At 29.8% G+C, this 24,485-nt stretch overlaps 1 protein-coding gene across 7 annotated transcripts in view; it reads right to left on the bottom strand.

Annotated features, from left to right (window-relative positions):
• LOC129969706 (inactive dipeptidyl peptidase 10-like) overlaps positions 1–24,485 on the bottom strand; it is a 203,563-nt gene that overhangs the window by 46,331 nt on the left and 132,747 nt on the right. The window contains exon 1 of one of the 7 annotated variants that reach the window (XM_056084398.1): positions 16,750–16,866. The exons of the other annotated variants lie outside the window; for them this stretch is intronic. Coding sequence (XP_055940373.1) covers positions 16,750–16,815 — 66 coding nt within the window. The 5' untranslated portion in view covers positions 16,816–16,866. Of the gene's footprint in view, positions 1–16,749; positions 16,867–24,485 lie in introns of those variants that run through there. 7 annotated transcript variants of the gene reach the window in all.

Below are 24,485 nucleotides of genomic sequence, written 5' to 3'. Positions count from 1 at the left end.
ATTTTTTTGTGGTCCACATAAAATTAGATTTTATTTATTTGACTCGTATTAGCCCTTGAGTTTGATACTTTTGACATAGAGTAACAGGAAATCAGATGGTAGAATATTTTCGATTCATTTTAATACACAGTGTTGCGCCCTGATGGAATAAAAATAGCTATAAAGTACAATCATGATATTAGAATTATTACTCGATTGGAACCTTATTAAAATTCGAGCATGAATTTAAAAATGTGTATATATTTTTATTGTTAATACTTGAATTTCATTTAGATATTTGGATTTATTTAAATTGGAGAAAATATTATTAGTTCCTACTAGGAAGAATATTACCTTCTGAATTTTTTAAAAGTAATTTATCACACAGAAAGAAATTACCGGATTAATTATATTTCTTTAAGATAGAGCTTCGCAGATGAAATTTTGAAAAAATTCAGAGATGATCATATTTATAGCATTATACTTAAAATAAAATTAAAACTTGATATAAAAAAAATGATTAAAAAGCAAAATTATTCAGGTTTCAGGACCTGGAATTTTTTTTTTCTGTGTGTCCTTTTCTAAATCTAGAAAAAAAATGTTACTTAAGAAGTTATATTATCCACAATAACACATGCAAACTAAAATAAATTTCCATTTGATACAAAAAAAAAAAAAAAAAAAAAATGCGAAACACGTAGGCAAAAAAATTTGAAATTCAGCAATCGATTGGAATATTTTTTACCTTAATACAAATATCTCGAATATTATAATTTTAATATTTTCTTTCTTATCACATTTTATCCAGCGATCTCAAGAGTTCGAAATTCGTAGTAAACCGCTGTAAAAAAAAGTTAATAATAATGAGAATGCTTTTCAAATTTTTATGTTGGCTTGAATGGAGTTAATCGTTTCATTTTCATAAAACATTTTTTTTTGAAGAATTTATTTAATAATTTCATTTTTTAAAAAATCTTCCACTGTTCTGGAAAAATAATGTTTCAAAACATATGCAGATGAAATACTCATGAATGCAGAAGTCGAAATTAATTTTCTGAATACAAAATAATTACTTTTTGTTCAAGTGATATTTTCTGTCTCCAATATTTTTTTCATTAAACACGAATTGTTAATTGTTGTTCATTAAACGCGAGAATAACAGGTAGATGAATAAATCAACCACTTCATTCTTATTAGTTGGGAGATTTCTTAGTTATACATTAGGAAAACGGAATTTCTGAATAAAAATCTGCGACATTTAATGTTGTAGAAATTTAATTTTCGTTCGTTACAATACAATCAAAAATATTTTAGCGCTGGAATCGTCCACACTTATTTTAATTTAAAAATTTATTCTTAATTTCAATTTGTGATAGTGAGGCATTGCCACTGAGCCATTGAAGTTCTGTATTGATGTAAAGTACAGAACTACTCTCTATAGAGAAAATTATATTGAAAATTTCTAATAGTTTTGGATTTACAACAGAAAACAGCTTATGCATATCAAATAAAGTTTCTATCCATCGAATAAACATTTTCGCATAAAAGAATAAGTCTGCTTATTGCAATAAAAAATGACTACTGATTCCTTTCACACGAAGGGATATAAATTAAATAAAAGAAAACTTGCTTTAACGATTTTTACTACAAAGAAATTAAAAAAAAAAACAGAGAACAATGAATTAAATGCTATTCTTATAATATTTACAAAAAATATAAATTAACTAAAAAAAACCCTGCTTCTGCGAGTCTTACTGCAAAGAAATTTTTAAAAAGCAGGGAGTTTTTTGAGACGAAGCAAAAAACATTTTTCGATGACTCAAATACCATTCTTAACATTTACGAATAATATAAATTAACTTAAAAAAAAAAAAAAAAAAAAAAAAAAAAAACATCTGCTTCTACGAGTCTTACTACAAAGAATTTTTCAAAAAACAGGGAGTTTTCTGCAACGAAGCATAAACATTTGTCGATGAATCAAATTCTATTTTTAACATTTGCGATTCCCTTTCCTATGGAGTGATGTTTTTTAAAATTTAAATTCAATTTAATTTTATATTTCTTATAGTAAATATGACCTCTTTTATTGAATTTTAATTAAAATTTAATTAAAATATTGACAAATGCCTTTCTTAATGAACATCTATTAGTCAAGAAGCAACCCTAGATCAAATTTAGCAGGTTCTATGCATTAAGATTCTACTTTGTTGAGTGTTTTGAAAGAACCTTTTCACCATGAGTGTCTGATGATGCAATTTGCAGAATGTATGCAATATTAAAAGCTCATTATAAATCAAATAAGACGAAGAACAAAATATAAAAGATTATTAAGTATTACGGGTACAGATTTAAAATGTATTTAATTGAAAGCAAGAGGATTAAATTAAAATAAAATGTAAGAGAATGGAATTTAAAATAAAAATGTGACTATCATAGAAACCTTACCCGGTGGACTCGAAATTTATCCTTTCTTTCCATCTTTAGTAAAATAAAGAAAAGAATAACAGCACCAGACGCATGTAGGAAACTGCAAACTTAGGAATATTCTATTTTATACGTCATTTCATTAACTTGCTATCTAATTACCTATACTTTCAAATCGAATATTTTTCTCTCTGTTACTATCTTTCATCATTAAAAGCTCCTTACAGAATAAGATACGTTAATCGCAGAGATGTGCAACAAGTAAATAATACCACATTACACAGCATATTGATTAGTTCCAAGAAACTGAAAAATTATGATGCCAAGCTGTACCAGAGGGAAGCCAGTACCTGTCGCAATTACTGTGTCACGGAACCAGACAATTTGCTGGGAGCATTACTCACCACGGCAATAATCGACAAAATTAAAAAAGAAAGACTTAAAATCGCCAAAACATGGATGACTGCCAAATGTAGCAACCCACACAACAGAGTAGAGACCAGGCTATGGTTCAGTGGTCCAAAACACGGCATCCGAAAGAACTGTCATTGCCGGAGAAATCAGTTATTGAAGTAGGTTCAACAAGTATAAGATCACAATTTCCTTCTTTTTAAACGCAGCAGAGAAGCACGTTTTTCGTGGATTTGCTTCCATTTGAAAGTGAGGGCTTTTGCGGCGTGTGTAAATCAGAAACGCTATTTGATTGTAATTTAGAGAAAGAGAGCAAATAACAGAATTATTAACACTTTAGATAGTTACTGATATACTTTCTGTTTTGATCATTCTATCATATGTAAAATTTTGAAGATATGTATTATGAATTATTCTATTTAAAAAAAAAAAGGATAAAAAAGGTGTCGATAGCAGTTTTGACTTTCTCGTATAGAGGAAATATTATAATAGTCAAAAAATTCGAACTTGAGATTTTGATGAAACTCCACATTTCAGACCTACTTGAGCCAGAAAAATATATTTTTGGCTTTATGTCTGTCTGTCAGTCAGTCTGCCAGCGAACACGATAACTAAAAAAAAAAAAAGTTTCCAAATTTCAGCCGTCTAATTCATACATGTTTTGAGTTAGACGGTTTTAATTTGGTATACGGAATTACGACCCAATTTGAAGATTTCATTTAAATTTGGAACGAAATCCATTTTCGAGTACAAATGAACTTGATAACTACGAAACGCAAAGAGCTAGGGAAATAAAATTTGATACAAAAGTTTGGCAACTAAAATATAGATATTAGTCAAATTTTGAACGACATTCGCCAAACGGTTGACCATCTGTCTGTCTGTACTTTCGCATGTATCTAAGCGATGTAGCTGAAAAACGTAAATACTTACATCAATGAAATTCAGTAATCTTATGAATACAGTACTGAAAGTTTTTGTCAATCGGCAGGCAAAAGGACTTCCAAAATACATATTATCGGGGTAGATTCAGTAAAGATGCTATATTCTCGTCAAATATCTATATTTCGTAACTCTCCTTCACCCATTCCATGCAAAGTATCCGCCGCATTGCCTCAAGTCCGCACTTTTATGCTAAGGAAGGGGGATAAGACCTTTACTGAAGAGTGTGTGAGAAAGTTTGGAGAAGATCACTCCCGCTGGTTTACAGTGTTTTTTGTTTTTTTTTTTTAAATATGCAAAGTTTAATCTAGATAAAAACACACACACACACATATATATATATATATATAACATAAAATATTTAAACATCTTAAGTAAAATATTTAAACATCTTAAAGTATTATTATTCAGTAAAGATGCAATAAATTTCAAATGTTTGATAATAATCCCACCACCACCACCAATGTCCTGAGGGTGTTATTCACAATATCGTTTATAGTAAATTTTGAATGAATGTTGCCTTGGGTAATTGGGTATTTATTTGTACGAATTCTATTTTCGAACATTTAATGGTCGAACTGCAATTTTACATCATTTTCTATAAACAGGTTTAAGAAATTGTAATGGTTTCTTGTGGATATTTCAGTATTTTTGATTAAATGAAATAAAAACTATTTCGCAGTACACAGCACAGCCGAAAAAGATAGGCATCAAAAAGTACATCCTTTTCACTGTTGTTTCCATAAAAACACGCTTAAGGAAATAAAGTTTTTTTTAAAGAATTTTCAATGCCATGGAAAATAATTTTTCAACCACGATACCTTAATGGAGTGTGAAATCAGTGTATTAAAGAAGAAATAAATTAGAACAGCATTAAAACATGAATACACTAGGGTAGAAAGTCACAAAGCCGTAGCAGTCGCAAAAAGAAAAAGAAGGGGGGGGGAAACCGAGACGTAATGAAGCGATTAGTGAACTTAGAAAGAAAAGTGACTCGATTAAAATTCATGAATACTTTTGGAGAAGAAAAACTTATTTTCCAACATAAAAGAGGGAACAGGATATTAAAAAGAATCTGCTCGGTCTTCAACGAATTTGAATACGTAATGTCATGCCATCTTTCTAAATTTAGCGACAATTATAACTTTATTATTATTTTTTTTCGCCTAATAAAATCAATATATGTATATTTTTATTTCATAATAATTTTAATGAATATAGTGAGATTTCTTCATTTTAAAAGAATGAAGCATATGAGTAATAGGAGGCAGGCATCCGTGAAAAAAAAACACAATTAAAAAAAAACTTTATCCACAAATTTGGGCTTTATTAGAAATGATGATTTTTTATAGTAATAAAAAGAATAAACAAATAGTTTTTTCTTTTATTAGTGTCAGAATGCATTTTCAAAGTAGTTGCGTTGAAATTCACTTGAAAAATTATTTCTCTTAGAAGAAATAAAAATTTCTCACTTCAGATCCTTTTTACTTTTAACTTTTCAAATTTCCCCTTTTGTTGTCAACCATTCCCCCCTTTTTTTGTATAATTGTAGATTGTTTTTACACCTACTGTAGATTTAAAATAAATTCATAATAGATATGTAACTGAAAATGGTAAATAGTTATAATTTGTCATATAACTGACAAGAAAAAAAATATTTCATTAACATTCGAGTGAAATAGTACATAAGTGATGAAAGAAAATCCCCGAAGTTAATATTATCTAACACCTCGCGAGTATAAATGAATAAACTCGCGTTCACATATCACTTCAATGCCAAGAAACATAATTTCAATACGGACTTTTTTCTATAAAGTCTGAAATTTCAATGAATTTTTTATTGTTGTTGTATAACTATATAATTCTAAAAAAAAAAAAAAATTATTCCGTAAGATTCACAAAAGTTTCATTCTTTCTGCACAGATTAATTAGCGTTAATTTCTGCACAGATTAATTAGCGTTAAATTTTATGTTCGACTTGGTGGGAATATAAACATATTCGACTTAGCAGGACAGCGAATAAGGATAGAATGTTTCAAATGGTAAATCACAAGTGTTATGGGGAAAAAAGGTTAATTCAATCAAATTCTATAAATAACAAAAGGGAATATTACAAAATTTATTATTAAGAGCTATAATGCTTAATAGGTTCGCATACTACCTGTTTGGTCATGCAACATGCGCAATGCAGAAAGTTCTATAAGTCAAGCGGTTGGATCATACAAAATTAAGTATGTAACTAGCATCTGTTACCAAAAAAATAACTAAGAAAGTAACTTTTATTAAGGAAGGGAAATGTTAGTTAAAAACAAATTGAAATTTTTACATTTTTCCACAAAAATTTCTGAGCACAAAAGTAATTTTTACATCATCTTTAAAATTAAAAAAAAAATCCTTTTCAATAATATAAATTTTAGTACCATATAATTCTTCCTTTAATTTTAATATTTTTAAAATTAATTACAATACTTCCATTGTTTTAGTTATAGTACTTATATTCAGCTACATATAAATATGATATTAAAAACATTTTTGAGTACGTGTCATTGCTATTTTGAATAAATTTCAAAAATAAAATAATAATGATAGAGGGATCAAGATTAAAACATTACGATGCTCAGGACTAGAGGTTGCTACGAATTATTCCAATCGCATATTAATGTTATGAAATTTCAGAATATCCAAAATATATCTGGCAAATTCTAGCTTAGCTTAATGAATCGCTTCAAAGTCTAAGTGCAATTTTCCATTTGTTTTTAATATAAAATATTTAAATTAGTTAAAAATATCAGCTTTTACAACAGAATATCGTGGAAACAATATCCATGTGTAATGGCGGTATTAAAAACGACTTTCGAATTTTTGACACTTTTTTTTTTTTCTAATTTTTTTTAAATTCCAAATGGCAGAAATACGCAAGAATTCCAATGGTTCAATAAATAAACGCGTCACAAGAAATAAAATTCATAAAAGATCTGCAATAATTAAAATTCAGGAGATAAGAAGAATTCTTGCTGTGAGAAACATCAAACGGAAATGCATATCGACGTACGATAAGTTATAGCAAAATAAGGTCACGTAAAAATCTCTTATAATAACAAAAGGAAGCAATGTTTCTCAAAGTAATAAAATGATTTTTAAAACTCATAATGAAATCTTTTCGTTTTGAAATTCCTTTAATTCTAATGAGCTACGACATCAGAATGCAACAAATTTATATACTTCGTAAGAAGAGAAATCTTAAACCAAGACAAAGAATCATAATTAAAAGCATAAATCACAAATTTTAAAACAGGTTTATATAAAAAAAAACGTAATTAAAATCATTCCAAATATGTGTTACTTTTTGTAATTTAAAATCATTCCAAATATGTGTTACTTTTTGTAATTTAAAATCATTCCAAATATGTGTTACTTTTTGTAATTTGTCAGTACTAGAACTCTTAGTTCAACATTAAGGAATACAATATTTTTTTTTGTTCATCTGTTATCTAATTGCCTAACTGTCGAAATATGAAGTTTCCACACGCATTTTTTTTATTTGTATTATTGTGAAGAATAAATAAAACGTTGAAAAGCAGAAAAGACCAGCAACCATACTTTATAAATATTATAAATCATTTGACAAACGCTGCTTTTAAACAACTGTGGTTATGAAAGAAAACATATTTGAGGAGGTCATTCCAGCTGGTTTCTACGAGATTCTTACGAACGTGTAAGCGAAACACTGTTAAAAAAATATGCTCTTGAATTAAAGAATTTCATTAAGGTTTGCCAATAAAATCTTATTGAAAGATAAGATCTCTTATCGGTATTATAGTATTCGTTATGATCTATTTTCATCAATAAATTTCCATTTATTTAACATCGGATCGTTACTTTTATCCAACATAGAAAAGCTATAAAATATTTAAGAACCCAATGGTATCATAATTTTTTTCCTTCCAAAGATGAAGGTGCGAATTGAAAAAGTTCAAGAAATCTTGAATTAGGAAGATACTATAGGAACATCATAAGATCCAACAGAGCCGGCCTTCTCTATGAAAGGGCCCGGATGCAAGAAACCATTTGGGGCCCTAATTTTTTGTGAAGTAAAAAAAAAAAAATACAAACACGAACACATATTATTAATGCATATCTATTTAATGCGTGATTTTGTTTTTGCTAATACATCAATTACTTCAGGAAAATTACAATTTTTTGCAATTTCTTTTTCGATGCTTAATATAGTAAGTGCATTTAAGCGTTTTAAAGTTTTGAACACGTGCTTTACCGAAGATAATTCTTTATTCATTTTAATTTACTGAAAGAGCGCTCAGTACTTGATATAGTAACTGGCAACGTAAAGAAAAGTTTTAACGCAGTTAATACATTTAGAAATAACTCATAATAATTATTACTTAAATGTGTATTGCAATATGTCTTGTGCGTTATTTACACCTCTTTCATTCCAAATCAAATCCCGTAGCAAACAAATTCCCTGTATAAGGTTTTCATCTACATCTTTGTTATAAAACTTTACAAAGTTTTTGGAACATTTCTGTAATTCATGTTTTTCTAAAATATTTATATCAGTGACTAATTTGAAATCAGAAATAATATTTGGTATAATTTTAAATCTGTCTTCTATTTGTACAATAATACTATCAATTACAGTGTTAAAAAAATAACACCTAAATTCCTCTACCGTTTTTTTTTATAACTTCGTCTTCTGCTAATTCGGAATATAATCTTTTCCTTTTTCGAATTTGTTTTACAGGAAAATGTTCTGAAATGTTCAAATTATGTGCAAGTACTTTTACTTCGTCTAAAAATGTGTTAAATTTTGTTCTTAAATTTTGGATTTCAGCTTTAATTTTATTGACTAAATTGAAAGCCGAATCAAGAAAAATTGTTTTTGTTTGAAATAGTTTATTCATAGTGTTAATTTTGGTCAATATTGCAAACCATACTATTTAAGCATAAAATAAATGGCATTTTTTTGTATTGCATCGAATAAATTTTTAACTTTGAATACCGCTGTATTACCGTTATTTACATCAATAAATTCTTCTAGGGCATTACAAGTTTGTTCAAACTGTGTATACAGATTTAACCGAATTTATTTTGGTTCCCAACGAGTATCACATAATGGTTTAAAAGTAATGTTTAAATGCTTTTGTAGAATTTCCCATCTTTTTGTAGATGCAGAAAATAAGCAATATAAGCGTTGCAATATCCCAAAAATCTTTTTACAATATATACTGCTGGAAGCGGCATCACAAATTAATAAATTAAAGGAATGTGATAGGAATGCATATAAATTGCATGCGGGTTTTGAGAAATTATTCTGGATTGTACACCTTTATATTTTCCTTTCATGTTGCTACCGTTGCCGTATGCCTGCTCTCTACCATTCATAATATCTAAATAAAGTTCGCTTAATCTTTCCAATAGAGTTTTTGCTAGTCCTTCACCAGTCAGATCAGTTACTTCAATAATTATTTACAGTTAACCTTTTCTCTTCAAAATTTACATATCTAATAATGTTTGAAGTTTGTTAATTATGGAAAATATCAGGACTACAATCCATTTGGATACTGTAGTACATGGCTGCTTTCATATCGTGTTTAATTTTGTTAAGGACTTCATTTTCTAAAGCAGAAATAATTTATCCTTGTGACCTATGTGCTAAATGATGCACAATTCTATTTTTAGAATTTATTATTTTGTATATATGATCCATTAGCATAGGATCGTATTTACTTAATAATTCGATTAAACTTACAAAATTTCCATTATTAGGCTCACCCATTATTTCGAGGGTTCCTCGAAGTGGAAGATTATTATACGCTAAAAATAGAATTACATCTACAATTCTTTGAAATAGTCATTTGAGTCATGCCGTTTCCTTACTTATATTAACCTCATTTGCTTTATCAATAGTCGAACATAAATTTAATCGTTTTAATATTTCTTTCCAATCAATAAACGAATTAATATGACAACTAGAGAGTTCATGATCTTGGATTACATTTGACAGCTTTCTCCAGTTATTATACCCACCTATAAATCGTGTAGTTTGGTCATTTCCTCTTCTTTTGGAAAACAGTATACAGCAATAATAATAATAAAAAAAAAATACGGAGTTTTGCGTCTTTGAATGAATTAACCAACTGCGAAGTTGAATTTCACCATTTGGCATTTTTTAAAAGTAGTATATAGTGGAAAACGATCTACCTTCAGCATTTTTAGCGAAACTCCTTTGTGTTGCAACCGTCCGATTTTAACACAATACATTCTAACTTTATAAGCTATAATACTTAATACTTGGTGCAGTTATACTTAATACAGTTATAATACTTGGACATAAACCAGGATAATTTAGACTTTCTTGATCATATTTGTTATTGTCATTTTCGTCATTATTTTCCAACTCAGTCACATTTGGTGAATTTTTCATCAAATGTCACCGTTTCAACATTTTCTTTGTTAGACTGTGTACTTTGAGCGGAATTTCTTCCACAGTTGAAGTTTGAATTGTAATTTTTGAAGTAGAAGCAATTTCTTTGCCAGAATTACTTCGTAGTCCATAAAACAGATCTACTTGTGATTTCTTGAAATTTAGCTTTTCTTTCTTTTTTCTTTTCTGATAACCTTTTTTTTTTTTGACATCCAGAGGGATATTTCCTTGGCGTGGACATGGTTATATCTAACAGTATTAAGCAGTTTATAGAATGAATGATCAAATTATTATATGCTATATTATAAGCTATTACTTAATAGGTGAGGTAAGTGATTGCAAATCTACTTATCTTATATTAACAATATTTTGCACACTTGCACAAGACTATAATATATACTATGAATTTCGAATATATCCAAATCCGCCGACTGCCACATTTAAACTTCTTTCTTGATTCTTTTCATTCCATTCATGGCCGGTGAAGCAGTGATGCAATGTGCATTGCTAGGAGTTGATCGTTTCATTTATCTACGTTTTACTTTTTGTTTGAGCAACTTAATATAAACAAACAAACATGCTTGCACGCATAAGAAATATTACATTAGATGCAGAAAAAAGTATATAGCTGATGATTTACAAGTCCATTTGAACCCAGCCTCATTCTGATCGCCGCTAGCGCTCCTCTGTCTTAACATATCTGAAGGGGATTTCTTTATTCATAAATCAACTCCCCCCTTTTTTTATAGGTATCGCTGCGATCATTTCCTAATAACGACGCAGTCGACGTCCAGCCACCCACGTGGAAATAAATTTGTATACTTTTAGTACGTGTAAACGCTATTATTGTTCAGAACACTATTTTAATTCTTAATCACGGTGCCCCCCCCGGGTGCATAGCACCCTCTGCACCCCCCCCCCCCCACTCAGATTGGCCTGCCCTGAGATCCATGTATGATACGCTAGATATAAAATGAAATCACTTCAAATCTAGTTCAAAACTGAATGTCTCTTAATTTCAAAAACAAACTTCCTATAAGCAAAAGTAATAAAATGTTTTGTTCACAGATTTTATTATGATATTCAATCTGCTTATTAAGATAGTGGGGGGGGGGGAATCATAATAATTGGAAAATTTCTATCGATGGGGTTAAGGAGGTCCACTTTATAACTCGGAAATTAATAAAAGCAAACATTTGTAAAAATTTGCAATTTTGTAAAGAAAATGTCCTTTTCAAATAGCACGACGATCGATTCTTTCTTAGAGGAATGTGCTGTTGACAAAAGCGGGAACTGATCTGCCACGAGTTTCCCGCAGGAGCAAAACCTTTACGAAGTCACGTGATACGTTTACCTGCTATGCATCATATTTAGGGTCAACAGATAAAAAATGAAAGGGAGGAATGAACTGATTATCGTCGAAGTGATGTCGACGACAGGGAAAAAGAGAGAGGAATTGGATGGTTAGTTTTAAATCTGGTCGTGGTAGGTAATTTTCTGTTCCTCGAAGAGGATAATTCCTATTTCGTGAAACTTGGAGATCCACGGCTGCTATCTCCCAATTAAGATTAACCTCATTCGTGTTCGTCTTTTTTTAAATTTTATTTTCAGCTGTGCTCTCGAAAATAAACATAGCTGACTACTCCGATCCGCCTGGAGACATAAGGATAAGTTCGAATGACCAAACTGCCGCTACAATACTGGTGGGTATTAAGATTGAGTTCTAAGGACCATTAGCGGCCACGGCACAACAGAGGGGTAGCCACCCCACAACATTTCTGTACCCACCAGGATGGTGAAAAACAAAAATCATTCCATGTCTGCAATGCCGGGGAGGAAAGCTTTAAAAAAAAATAGTATGTTTTTATTCCGAAAAATAGATTGCTTTCGTTAAAAGAAAACTTCACTCTCATCGCGTGATTTAGGGAAGCAGAAAGGTATCATGTAGGATTATACGTACTAACATTTAAAATTTGATTTTATTAAATTTTCAACAACCAGAAAAGTGTGATCTACTCATTCAAAATAACATCTTACAGATCATTATACATGCTAAAAACTGAAAAATCAATTCAATGAAGCCTCTTGGCCTTTATATCTTTACTGAGAAGACATACCCGTTTTAATCAACTGACGTAGGAATTTAGAATATCCAATTGTTGCCAGCCGTTTGCACAATTTTGGGGTCCATTTTCTCTGGGTCACGTTCGGGCAGTTTGGTTCAGTTTCATCTGATAAAATTGACGAAAGTGTAACTTTAAACACCAGTCCTAAGTTAAAACAATACTCGACAACTTTTACAACGATTGCCACAAGCAGACTTCATGTTTGAGATTGCTCTCGCGACAGACGGACAAAATATACATCTTAAAGTAAACGTAATTAATCCAGTCTTTATACATAATAACGAGTTCATTCAATTGACTGTAACATGTATAAGCCATCTGTTATTCAGATGACGTGAATTGAACTTGGAGGTAATGAAAAGGACGCTAATATTTTTCCGAAACAGAATAACAAGCTTTCATTTAAAGCTAAAGAATACAGATTTCTCCCGAACTATTACGATTGAAACGACTCATTTGGTATAGCAAGTTTATTACAATTTAAATTAGTATATGAATTTACTTATTAGTATATGAAATTACTTATATGAAATCATGTCAATAAATATTCACTAAAAATGCACCACCGATGGCATCATTTCCACTGAAAGTCCTGTTTTCACTGAGATAATGAAAGCTCAGTTCAAAGAACACGCTATTATCAATACGTCTAATAAGCTGGCAGATCTAAATAACTTAAACACCGCAATATAAATGGGGCTTCAATTTAAATTTTGCAGCTCAGAAGGCTTCTTTTTGATTATGGTTACCGAGTTTAAACCAATGAAAGGAACGATTTTCTTTTAATCCTAAGAAATTTAGGAATTCACTTGGCTGATAGAAGCGCAATAAAATTCCCACCTATACTATAGCAGACAGGTCGAATCTCGTGAGATCAAACTTTATTTATAATCAATAAAATACCGATTATAGACAACAAAGTTGTCGTCTATCCTGGCAGCAGGCTGCATTCAATTCGCCTCCCCCGAATGTAAATTTTTTTTATTTCTGAAAAAAGATTCAAATGATTTATTCCGGTAGACATTTTCATCATCTACCGGCGTAAATCGAATTTCTTATCACCAGAAAAAATATAGCATGCCCGAACATTTTTTACGTGGAATAAAAATTTTAAAATTGTTATTGAAATCAGCAGGCTTAAAATATCATGCAAACGGAATCATATCACGCTCAATGTTTCCCAAATACGCAACGCCAGCTATATTTTGGAATCCCTAGCGCATCTTGTAAAAAAGAAAAAAGAAAGAAAAAAAGGACATTTAGTCATAGCAAAGAATAAGGCGAATGCATTCTTGTCGTTAAATAGTGCCTGTAAAAAGTCATTGATTTTATTCAGAAAACGGAAGCTCATTTTGCTTATATAATGTCTCAGAAATAAAGGAGGTGCAATTTTGCCTTGTAATAACACTATTTTCTGTTTAAACGATTCTTTAAAATATATTTCACGTTAACATGATTGTAAGTTTTTTTAATACAATATAAATGGAAATTTCAAATACCATAGTTTTAATTTACTAAAGGCTTGATAATTTTAATTAAAGTTAACTGACTTAAAATATTTCTGAAGGCAAAAATATTAACGTAACTGATAAATGCATCAGTATATATACTTATGGTTACTGATTATGGAAAAAAAGTAATTATGTCATTACAGACATAATAAAAAAGCATCATTTTAAAGATTTTCACAATTCAAATAATTTTAATGGAAGTAAAAAAATAGTGTTCTGCAGTACAGAGCAATAGAATACTTCATTTTATTCATAAAACTTTCCTTCATTTAATCAGTTTTTTTAAACACTAAAAAGCAAAAAAAGAAAAACTTTACTTTTTTGCAGGAAACAATTCTTCCATCACAGTACACAGAATGGAAATTTGAAAAAGAAAAACAGTAGAGAAGAAATTTAGGAGCAAAATGATAACAAGTAATGCAATCGCGAAACGTATAATATTATAAAATATGAATATTTGAGCATAAATTTCAATTTCCACGTGCAAGAAAAAGAAAACTGGAAGAAAAACCTTTACCTCATATATTCCCCACTTTGCCATATCAGCACAAATGCAGCACTACTTCGCGAAGTGCCGACGGTGTTTTCGGTTTTAAGTAACTTTAACCAGGCAGGGTGTGAAAGTTGCGAAAAGCACTGATTCTGATTCAGATCGTTGATTGAAAACCGCTCCTCCAATCACGTCGACGTGATTCACATCAGATAGCAGGCCGAGAAAAAAATAAAATCACACGCCTCGGCTAAGTCACTGAACCGAAACTGAAAGAGGCTTTGCTTTCCGCAATTTGGAAAAGGAAACAGCAAGCATATTACGAAAACAATGGACTTTGAGACGAATGGTAATGGCCAAATGTCATCAGAGCAAAGAGACGGTGTGCTTTTCATAGGCCTGGACAATGTCCATCCAGCAGCCCAATCAAGGCAAAATATGACTTGACCGATTCCTGTTACTTTCATAACGTCTCTCTCTCTATATATATAAACCACTTTTATTGCATATTCAAATATAAACAAATCCTCGTACGAATTCTTCAATGAAAATTTTTCCATCTGCACTTAATTCAACACTTTACTGGTTGATAAAACCACAAAATATTGATAGAAATGCTCTGGATAGGATTCCCCAAAAACTTTATTCACTAAGAGGAAAGAAGGTGCAAAATAAATTAAGAAAGAGGCATCAAACAAAATTCAATTGACTACAAACATAGGCTTAAGCATTGACGGATGGGTAATTGCTGTGACTTATCGATGGGCGTGGCTGATTATATATTACAAAATTATTATCTCTCAAAAATGCTTTTTACACTATCTCAAAACTAAACTAAAAAAAAAAAATCTTTTTAACGATATTAATTTTATCTCTGTACACTGCTTTCTTTCTTTTTAATAATTTATTTAATAAAGTATACAATTTGTAAAAAAATAAATAAATAAGTTATGATGAAATTCAAATGCATCCATCAAAATATCCAATCACATGCTTTTGCAAATATTAAAATTGAGAATAAAAGAACCTGTATATTTGGACATTCATTCTGGAGTAGGATTTTCCCTCCGCCTTTATTTTTTGAAATAAATATATTTTTCAGTTTGTAAGTTATAATTTGCTTTGATTTTTTTTCCAGTTAAATTCATGTTTTTCGGTCTAATAACCAGATGAATTTCTAAAAAAAATATTCATCTCAAATTAATATTTAACAACCTTAATATCAACCATTTGGACGAACAACAAGAGCTAGCCAACCGCCTTTGAAAGTTGAAATATGAACCGTTGTTAAATGAAAAGTATCGCGTAACGACAAACCACCGGAAAGATTATCCGGTGAATCGCTTCATATACATAAGAATACTGGAATCCTTTTAAATAGTTTGTTGTATTTTCGAGTTACCCTGTGGTTACTGATGAAAAAAACCTGTATTATATACCAAATTTCATACTACTGAGCCTATTTCGTTTTTGGTTTATCATATTCAGAAATAAATATAAATCATAAAATGTTTTTCTTTTCTTTATTCCCTTTCCCAGACTCAAAGAGGTCCAAAAAATAGATACTCATCAAAATATCGAAATCGAATATTTTGATGATTTTAATATTTTCCTCTTCGTATACAAGAAAGTGAGAACGGTTCTCAGTATTTTTGATCAGAAGTTTCGTTTAAAAAAGAATACTTATGAATGCGATACATTTGTCAGGGACATCTGTTGTAAAATAAAAGTTCATTTAGCTTTAAAAAGCAGCATTGGAGAAATTGGAATTCATGCATTATTCTATGCTGCCTTAAATAATGGGTAACAACCTTACGTAGAATAGAATAAAATTAATAATATCACGGAAATTTTCAGACTTTCTCCCAGGTTTTTCGATATATATGAGCTGAATATAATCAGAAATCATCTCAAAATGGAAATTTTAATTAAAATTTGATGAATAAGTATTTTTAGAATCTTTTTTTTTAAATTTGTCATCCTCTTCCTAGTCATCAAGAACATTTTTGGATTAAAGTGGGCTGTGAAAATTTTTTTTTCCTGAAAAAGGATTTCGTGAGGAAGAAGTTTAAGATTCCCTGAGCTATGTAAATGATTCAAATAATGTTCTAAATTATTTATAGATTAATTTGCAACTTTGTACTTTATAAATTTTGTAAGTTCAATCTTTTTTTAAAACTCTACGCTGAAATGGATATTAATTACAACAGACAGAATAAACATTAATTGAATATACATTATAGAATAAAATCTGTATGCATAAAATCCAGTATCAAGAAATTAAGAAGATGAATTGCTGTGGCTAATCGAAACCTTAATATTAATGTAATTATTTATATATAATTTAGACATGCGCATTTTCCATACATGAAATGTTATTATAAATAAACGAAGTGAAATCAATTTAAAGCAACTGATACTTGCCTGATGGTGCCCTGCAAGCAGAGGCGCTCCTCCTGAAATGTCTTCGGATGGTATGAAATTTGTCATAGTTCTCAGCGAGGAGCGACGATGCCGATCTCTGAGAAGCGCAGAGAATGTGAATGCGAATAAAATGACTCTGATAATCTCAGTTCGCATATCTAGTTTATATAGCTGCTTCTATCTAATGAGTCACAATTTAACAATTCTTTAGGAATACATGTTACACAAAAACCTGTTTTGAAGCGAGTCGAGGGCCGATAAGGAGATGGAGTTTGTGATTTCTAACCGTGTTATGTACTTTATAACAGGACAACACTTATAAGCGAGTGAGGATGACACATCTTTTTCCAAATTTCCACAACATACCGACATGACGCTATTTGACTCATTACAAGTAATTCAGTATGAAGCATGCTCCCATGTCGACGATGAGGCCGAGTCTTGAGCTGGTGATCCTCTATTCTCAAAGTCAAAATTATTCCAGCAACGGTGTGTAACAGCAACATATGTGGAAACTTAAACAAATAGAATCAATTTTTACTCAGAACAAATTAAAGAACCGTTCTTCTAAAGTGGAAAAATTCATTACAAATCTTCCATTAGCTTTCTGTTGCAAAAAAATTAATAAAAAAGAAACAATTTTTTTTAATGCATGTGCATTGATCCTATTTAATTTGCCATAGACATCAAACTTTTTATCTTGAAAAATGTAGGTGAACAATAAGGCATAGGAAATGAATTTTTTCGATTTGTTTACGTCATTTACTTTAAATATTTATAAATATTATCACTAAAAAAATGTATACCGACATGATTTACTGCTTATAGAAAAAAAAAATTAAAAACAGAAATAAAAATGTTCAATTTTTATATTTATGTAAGAAAAAGTAAATAATCGCAAAATCGGACAGTTCTACGAAAATGTTTTAAAAACTGACAGCAAGAAAAATAAGTCATTTGCTTCTGTTGATTCAACAGCTGTTTACAAAGCTTTTGTTTGAAACTCATTTATTTCCAAGGGACAATTTATTTTAGTTTTTTTACTTAATTATAATTTCTACTACTAACACTACCTAGCTTCAAATATATAGGACTTCATTTTAGACAGAAAAAAAAATGCCTAAAGCAAATTTAAAAAATAAATGCGAAAGTGGGCAAAGTGTATTGCTAGTATACTACGAAATAAAACAAAAATTGACCATCGTAGATCTTTGAGACACTGTCCAGAGTATTTTGTTTACGTAACATAATATTTTTCCTGCAGAGCAAAAGTGTCCATTAAATGCTACATCCGACGTTTCCTTTCGTAAATAGCCGAACGCCTCAAGTTGCGGGAGATCCGCGGAAATTCTGAGCGCATTTTTTGAGAAAGGGATTTCAGTCTCCTCTTCATTGTTATTTGAAACAGAATGGAGAAATTTCTGAATGAAACGTTTCGGAAATAAATTTCAGGGAGCGCGAAAATAAATTTTACACAAAATAACAAATTTTCTTGAATTTCATTACAGAACGTGGATGTGCCCCTCAAAATAATATTTAAAATAAAATTATCAGTTAAAATTCTAATTCTTAATTATTTTTGCATAAGCCCCATCGTAAATGAAATATTTACTTCTGAGTGTAATAATAACGTATTTCATGACTCCAAGATAATCTTCTTTAGAAATGATGTCACTCATTTTGTATTAAATGATCATAAATATGTATTTTAGTTAAATGCTGTATAATCCTAATAATTTAAATTATAATTCACAATACTACCAGAGCACCCATTCCATTCTTTTTATTCATCAAGATTTAGTTCAAATATTTTATCTTTAACTTCATTCTAGTGCATTGCTAACATCATTATTATCAAATTCGATTTTAAATATTTTGTCGAAATAAATGATCAAAATTTTTTATAAATAGCAAATTATAAGGTTGATTACCTTAAATAAAAGAACATTATGACTAAGAATGGCGAATCAGCATCAAGCCGGAGGATAATAATTAAATAGTTTATTTCAAAATTCTCGAGTATTGATGTTTAATTATTTGGCAAAAATTTATAAAATCTCAATTCTTTCCAAAATAGATAAAAAATAAATTATTGAATTACATTCTCTTCTGGTATTCCAAAAGTTATCTCAAGGAAAATTCCTATAGGGTAATAAGGTTTTCATTATAACGAATGCTAGATTGACGATACTATGTGGGTCTACAATTGGTTTTGCAACATTTTTCATGCAAAGTTTCGGCTGATACAACAATCATCTTAATGAAAAGAAAAGAGATTCCAGAATGCGCGTTCATCCGCGCTTAAAAAGAAGTGCCGAGTTATGCATATGCTAATTAAGAAATATTAGTTACGAGAAAGGAATGTTATTCGAGATATTTGTGCTGTTGTCAAAGCTATAATTTTAACATAAAAATATTATTATAGGCCCTGCATATCGTTTTCTTTGTTGAAGCTTTCTCTTAATGAAATTCCCATCATTCATTTCAGAAATTCAGATTTTTCCTGATATTCGTTTCCTAAACTGGAAGAGAAACTCATGGGAATTACAGACTAAAAGGAAAAAAAATATTTTAATTTATATTTTTATTTCATGCATTGCAATCAAAATTTATTAAGAAAGTGATAATTAACTACGTGATAATTAAGAGATTATTAAGTGATACTAATGTTAGCAAAAGTAGATTGTCCTAAACAATTCTTAAAAATCGTAGAAAGGCTAATTTTTCTCAAGTTATTAACGATTTTTAAGAATAAGCAATTTAACTAAGCATTATGAGTGGCAATTTAACTATATATAATTGGAATGAATAAAAAGGTAGCTTCATTGAATCAACATCGAAATCGTTAATATTTGATATTTATAATGTAATATACTTTTGTATAAAACATAAAATTTTATTGTTTAGAATTTTCTCTTTAATTAGAAAGAGAAAATCGAATGCGCCAAGTTGCAATTTTTAAATCTCGTAGCAAAAGATACTCGAAAGTTAATTTTTCCCATCATAAGCAACCAGTCATTTTTGATGTATTATACAAAATGTAATTAAACATTGTAAGTTATCGATTGGGAAATACATAATATAATTTAAAATAATTGTAACATATCCAAATATAAAATGTGTATGATGATATAAAATGTAATACTGAACATAAAGCAGTTTTTTCAAGGATGACAAACACAATTTTTAATTAATAAAAAAATAACAGTTTAATTAATTACTACGAAACCTTCACCAAAATATTTCTTATGCTTCATGGCACTTAGGAATAAAATGGGTGAGAATTTAGTCAGAAGTTGGGATTTCTTATAGTGTAACAGAGTATTTGTAAATTTCATTATTAATAAAAAAGGAATAAAATTAGAGATCGAAGGGAGGACTTGATGGATGCTTTCAACACCATCCACCCTTTCTACCTCTGCCTTCCCAAACACACAATAGAGTAACACAATTTTATTAAAATCAGAGATTTTTTTCTTGATTATGGGCAAGCACAGATAAAAGCCGAGAAAAAACAAATAAACACAAATAAAACACAAATAATTATCGAAAACACAAATAATTATCAAAACTAGTTTCAAAAACATTTACAAAGTAAATTAAATGCAGCCAAAAGCTTTGGCTTTCAATGTATATGGTAAATGCTCGGCTTAAAGGCTTTAAAAGATCTGCCGCTGGTGGAAGATAAATTTTCAAACAAATACGACAAAAAAAAAATCACACTTCAATTCCATAAATATGAAAAATATGTGGATAGTATTTCACTTTAATCGCAACCCGTAAATAAAACGCCTTACTTCTTTCAACTGTTGATGCCGAATGGCTTAAAATGCGTCATCAGCTCAATAACGGATTTTTGCTATGATTTACGAGGCTTCATTTAAATGGAATAAAATTAATTATAGAGTCAACGCACGAGAATCGGACCAAACTTCCTTTTCGGAAAGAAAAGTTCCTTCGATTTTGATGCTGTTTATCATTGAGGTGGTAGCTAGTTATTAGCACGCAGAATGTTACCTCATACTTTTCACTTGAAGACTAGAGCTGCAGGTTTTATTGACATTTTCGCAGCTTGCAAGGATGAATAAATATTTCCGTGGCAGTCAACTGCATCTAATACATCGCTTAAGAAATGAGTGAAACAACTTAAGAAGGGAATGGGAAGATGAGTTTGTAAATAGGCACATTAAATTCTAATATTTTTTGAAAGACGACAGAATTCAGCTTTTTAGTAATACTGACATATATGAATGAGTACAGTTTTCATTTCTCGAACATCTTGGTCTAAAAACATTTGATAAAAAATCTAAAAATAGGTGAAGTTCTTCTTGAATTGTTTCCCCAACTAAATTAATAAAAATTAAGCAGTCCTTCCAGATTCTATTAAGTAGTTTAAAATTTGGCAGAAAAAATAAATCATAATTGTCATAAAATAATGTTTCTTAAACATGCGGACATCCATTCCGCCGACTCTTTCTAATAAAAATCGAGATTATTCATCACTCACTGCTCAGGGCTCGTCGCGATGGATGACATTCAACTAAACATTCTATCCAGTTTGTTCTGAATGATTTCCTCAGGATGGAACTTTTAAATTTCAAATTCTGATGGACATATCACACATTTCACTTTAGAAGCCTTAGACCAATCTATTCATTGTGCCCGGCAGATACATCTACTCTGTCACGTAACCTAAAATTTGAAACTTAATTTGAAATAGAAGCGACCGAACATTCATGAATGATAGGATTTTCTTGTTGAAACTATTTAAAATGGATACACTTAAAAAATGTTCGACGCTGTCTACTTATGAAATTAAACCTTAACAGTAAGTAAAAAATTTCAAGGAAAACCTAAATTTAAATTTCTTTTTAAAAGAATATTTTAAACAAGAAATTATTCGCCATGGAAAAATGAGCCATATCTTCATACCATCGTCAACAGTGGAAGAAAAAATCCAAGAGGAAATATTTGGGGAAATAAAAAAAACCAATTTGAGTCAAGATAATTTTTTATAATAAATGAAACATCTTTTTTATAATAAACAATCATCATGAGAATGGGGGTAAATCAGCCGCAAATCATTACAAAATCTCCCAGAACATAATATTTTTTAACTTCATTAATAAGCTACGCGAATTCAGTGCAGCAACAAGATTTTTTTTTTTTTTAATTTTCTGAATGCCGCACAACATAAGAATACTCTAGGGCATTTTGTGCTAACAGGGGATGCAAGTGATGCGATTGCAAAATTTATTTAAGGTTTAACAGTCATTTGTTGAGTAATAGATTTAACTTAGTTTTGCGTACCAAACACATTATTATCCAATTTGTGAAAGCGAACACATAAAATAGTGGTTTGCCAATTATGTATCTGCTAAGACAGGTCACTTTTGGGCTTTAAAGGATTTTAAATATAATTTTTTTGGTCAAAAACTTTTTGTAATGAAAGAGATCGAAAAGGTTTCTATTTAATTATAAAGAGAAACGATTTTAAAAGATAAGCATCGATATAAAGATAAGCACAGATACATGTAAAATAAGGTGACCATTTTTTTTAACCTGAAACCAGGACAACAGACACGCCCACGCCCAAATTTTATAAATTTTTATCAAAAATTCACCCAACGGCCAATCTGTATACCTAAGTAAATAAAAAACTTTTAGATATCAAAAAATGTTGCGTTTATTTAAACACAAGAAATGCGAAAACTAAAATATGATTTTACAATATAAAAATAAAACATAATAAACATAACATAACATGATAAGTCATACCTAATATAATAAAACATAAGGAGTTATTTAATTTAGTTTGTTTTTTTATATTTTTCTGAGGAATGAATTGCTTTTAACAAATTTTTGTTTTACTCTATATTTTCACAGAATTCCATACAGGTTGCATTTAAATTATTTTTGACAATCAACAAGGATTTCAAAGTTTCCACTTTCAATTGGGTTTTCTCGCTAGTCCAGATGTTGTTTAATAAAGAAAAATCCCGTTCGGTCGGTGCATTAGTTCCTGGCATACAGAGGCAATACTCTACCAATTTGCCAATATTATTGGACACATCATTTTCTTTAAATGCTTTAAAAATTTCAATCCACCTATCTCGTGGCGGTCCTGCTCATGCGACACCTGACGATATCACATGGAATTATCAGGGTTGCCAGTTCTAATTTTATTATTTTTATTTTATTACTTTTTTTGTTTTAATGTTTTGTAATCTAAAACCAGTACTTTTCGTGCACTGGTTTTGTTTAATGACTAACCAGGACTTATGCCCTGAAAACCAGTACTGTACTGGTAAAATCAGTACGAATGGTCACCTTAATGTAAAACATTTTTTTGTTGAAAATAGAGCGATTTAACGGTAAATTAAGAATTTAATATTCCAATTCGAATTAGAAACGAATGAATAATAAGCCACAGACTGATTTTAGATTATACCCATGAAATACTTGAAATATATTTGAACAAAACACAATTCTTGCGATATTTAGTCAAATGATCATGATTCCTTTGTGGCATTATCATTAATCAAACTTTTAATTTTATCGGGCTTTTCTTGCTTCTGTTGAAAGTACATTCCTTCCGATAATCTTTCAGTAAGTGACCTTTGACTATTCAAGGTTTTCTTGAAAGTCTTATTGAATGCGAACAAAATATTTATCTAATCAACCAAACAAGAATTATAAGAGAAAAGTATGTTCAAAGTAAGATACTGTCATTAGAGTGAAAGGAAAATGAAAGAAAATGCGAATACCAATCCAGTAACTAAGTATTTTAAAAAATAATGTTTGGATTAATGACAGAAAATGAGTAGCGAAGATTTATTTACCTTTTCGCCAAATACTAATATTCGCAAACACTTTTAGATGCATTCGCACATTTTTGTATAACGTTTTTTAAAATTTCTGTTTATATATCGTTTCATGTAAATGAATCGTTATTTATAAAAAAAGCCATCCACTATTGAACTGAAATTAAATTCTGAATGTTATTCGGAATTATTTTGAGTATCTAAAATGCCTATTTATTATTTATTTACAATCGAAAAAATCCTCAATCTATCAAGCACAATTCAAAGATATTCAATTTTAGGAATAACAACAGCAACAACAAAAATGGTTGGTAAATACTTATTTGTGATTTGATTCGGGGAAATAGAGCGATGAAACAAAATATATAATCTTTGTTTAAAAAAGTGTTCCTCGATTGGAAATAAAAAGACAATGACACTCATTATAAAATGGACTCCGGCTTTTGAAAAGAAATTACTTTTATCTCTTAAAATAAATAACGAAATGCATTTTAATACAGATATTTAGTGCTTTTTATGAAGAAATCTCCGTTTGAAATGAAGGATTTGGTTTTTAATCAGTCCGATTTCCCTTTAGAAATATTGAAATTTATTTTATTTTCGGAATATTTGTATTTCAGATACTAGATATAGATATTATTCTTGTAAAAACCACTCTCCTTCAGTTTTGGACCACTCATCTCTGTAAAAGAATGATACGCACAGAAAGAGAAGTGCATTTTTCCCAGTGTTATTTGTTAGGTCAGTTTTTCTTCTGTTTATTAATTTTCTGTGTATTTCTTTTCTTTTAGAATTATACTACTTTATTTAAAATTCGAAACTTGTGTCATATTTCAATGAATTGCTTATTAAAAAATAAACATATCTTAGATCTTTCATGTTGTCTGTATTTTAGTGAAATCAAAATCGATT

This window comes from Argiope bruennichi, chromosome 5 (assembly GCF_947563725.1).
Source record: "Argiope bruennichi chromosome 5, qqArgBrue1.1, whole genome shotgun sequence".
In the NCBI taxonomy this organism is placed as follows: Eukaryota; Metazoa; Arthropoda; class Arachnida; order Araneae; family Araneidae; genus Argiope; species Argiope bruennichi.
Note: the sequence above shows the minus strand (reverse complement) of the source record. Positions and strands in the feature narration are given on the sequence as shown.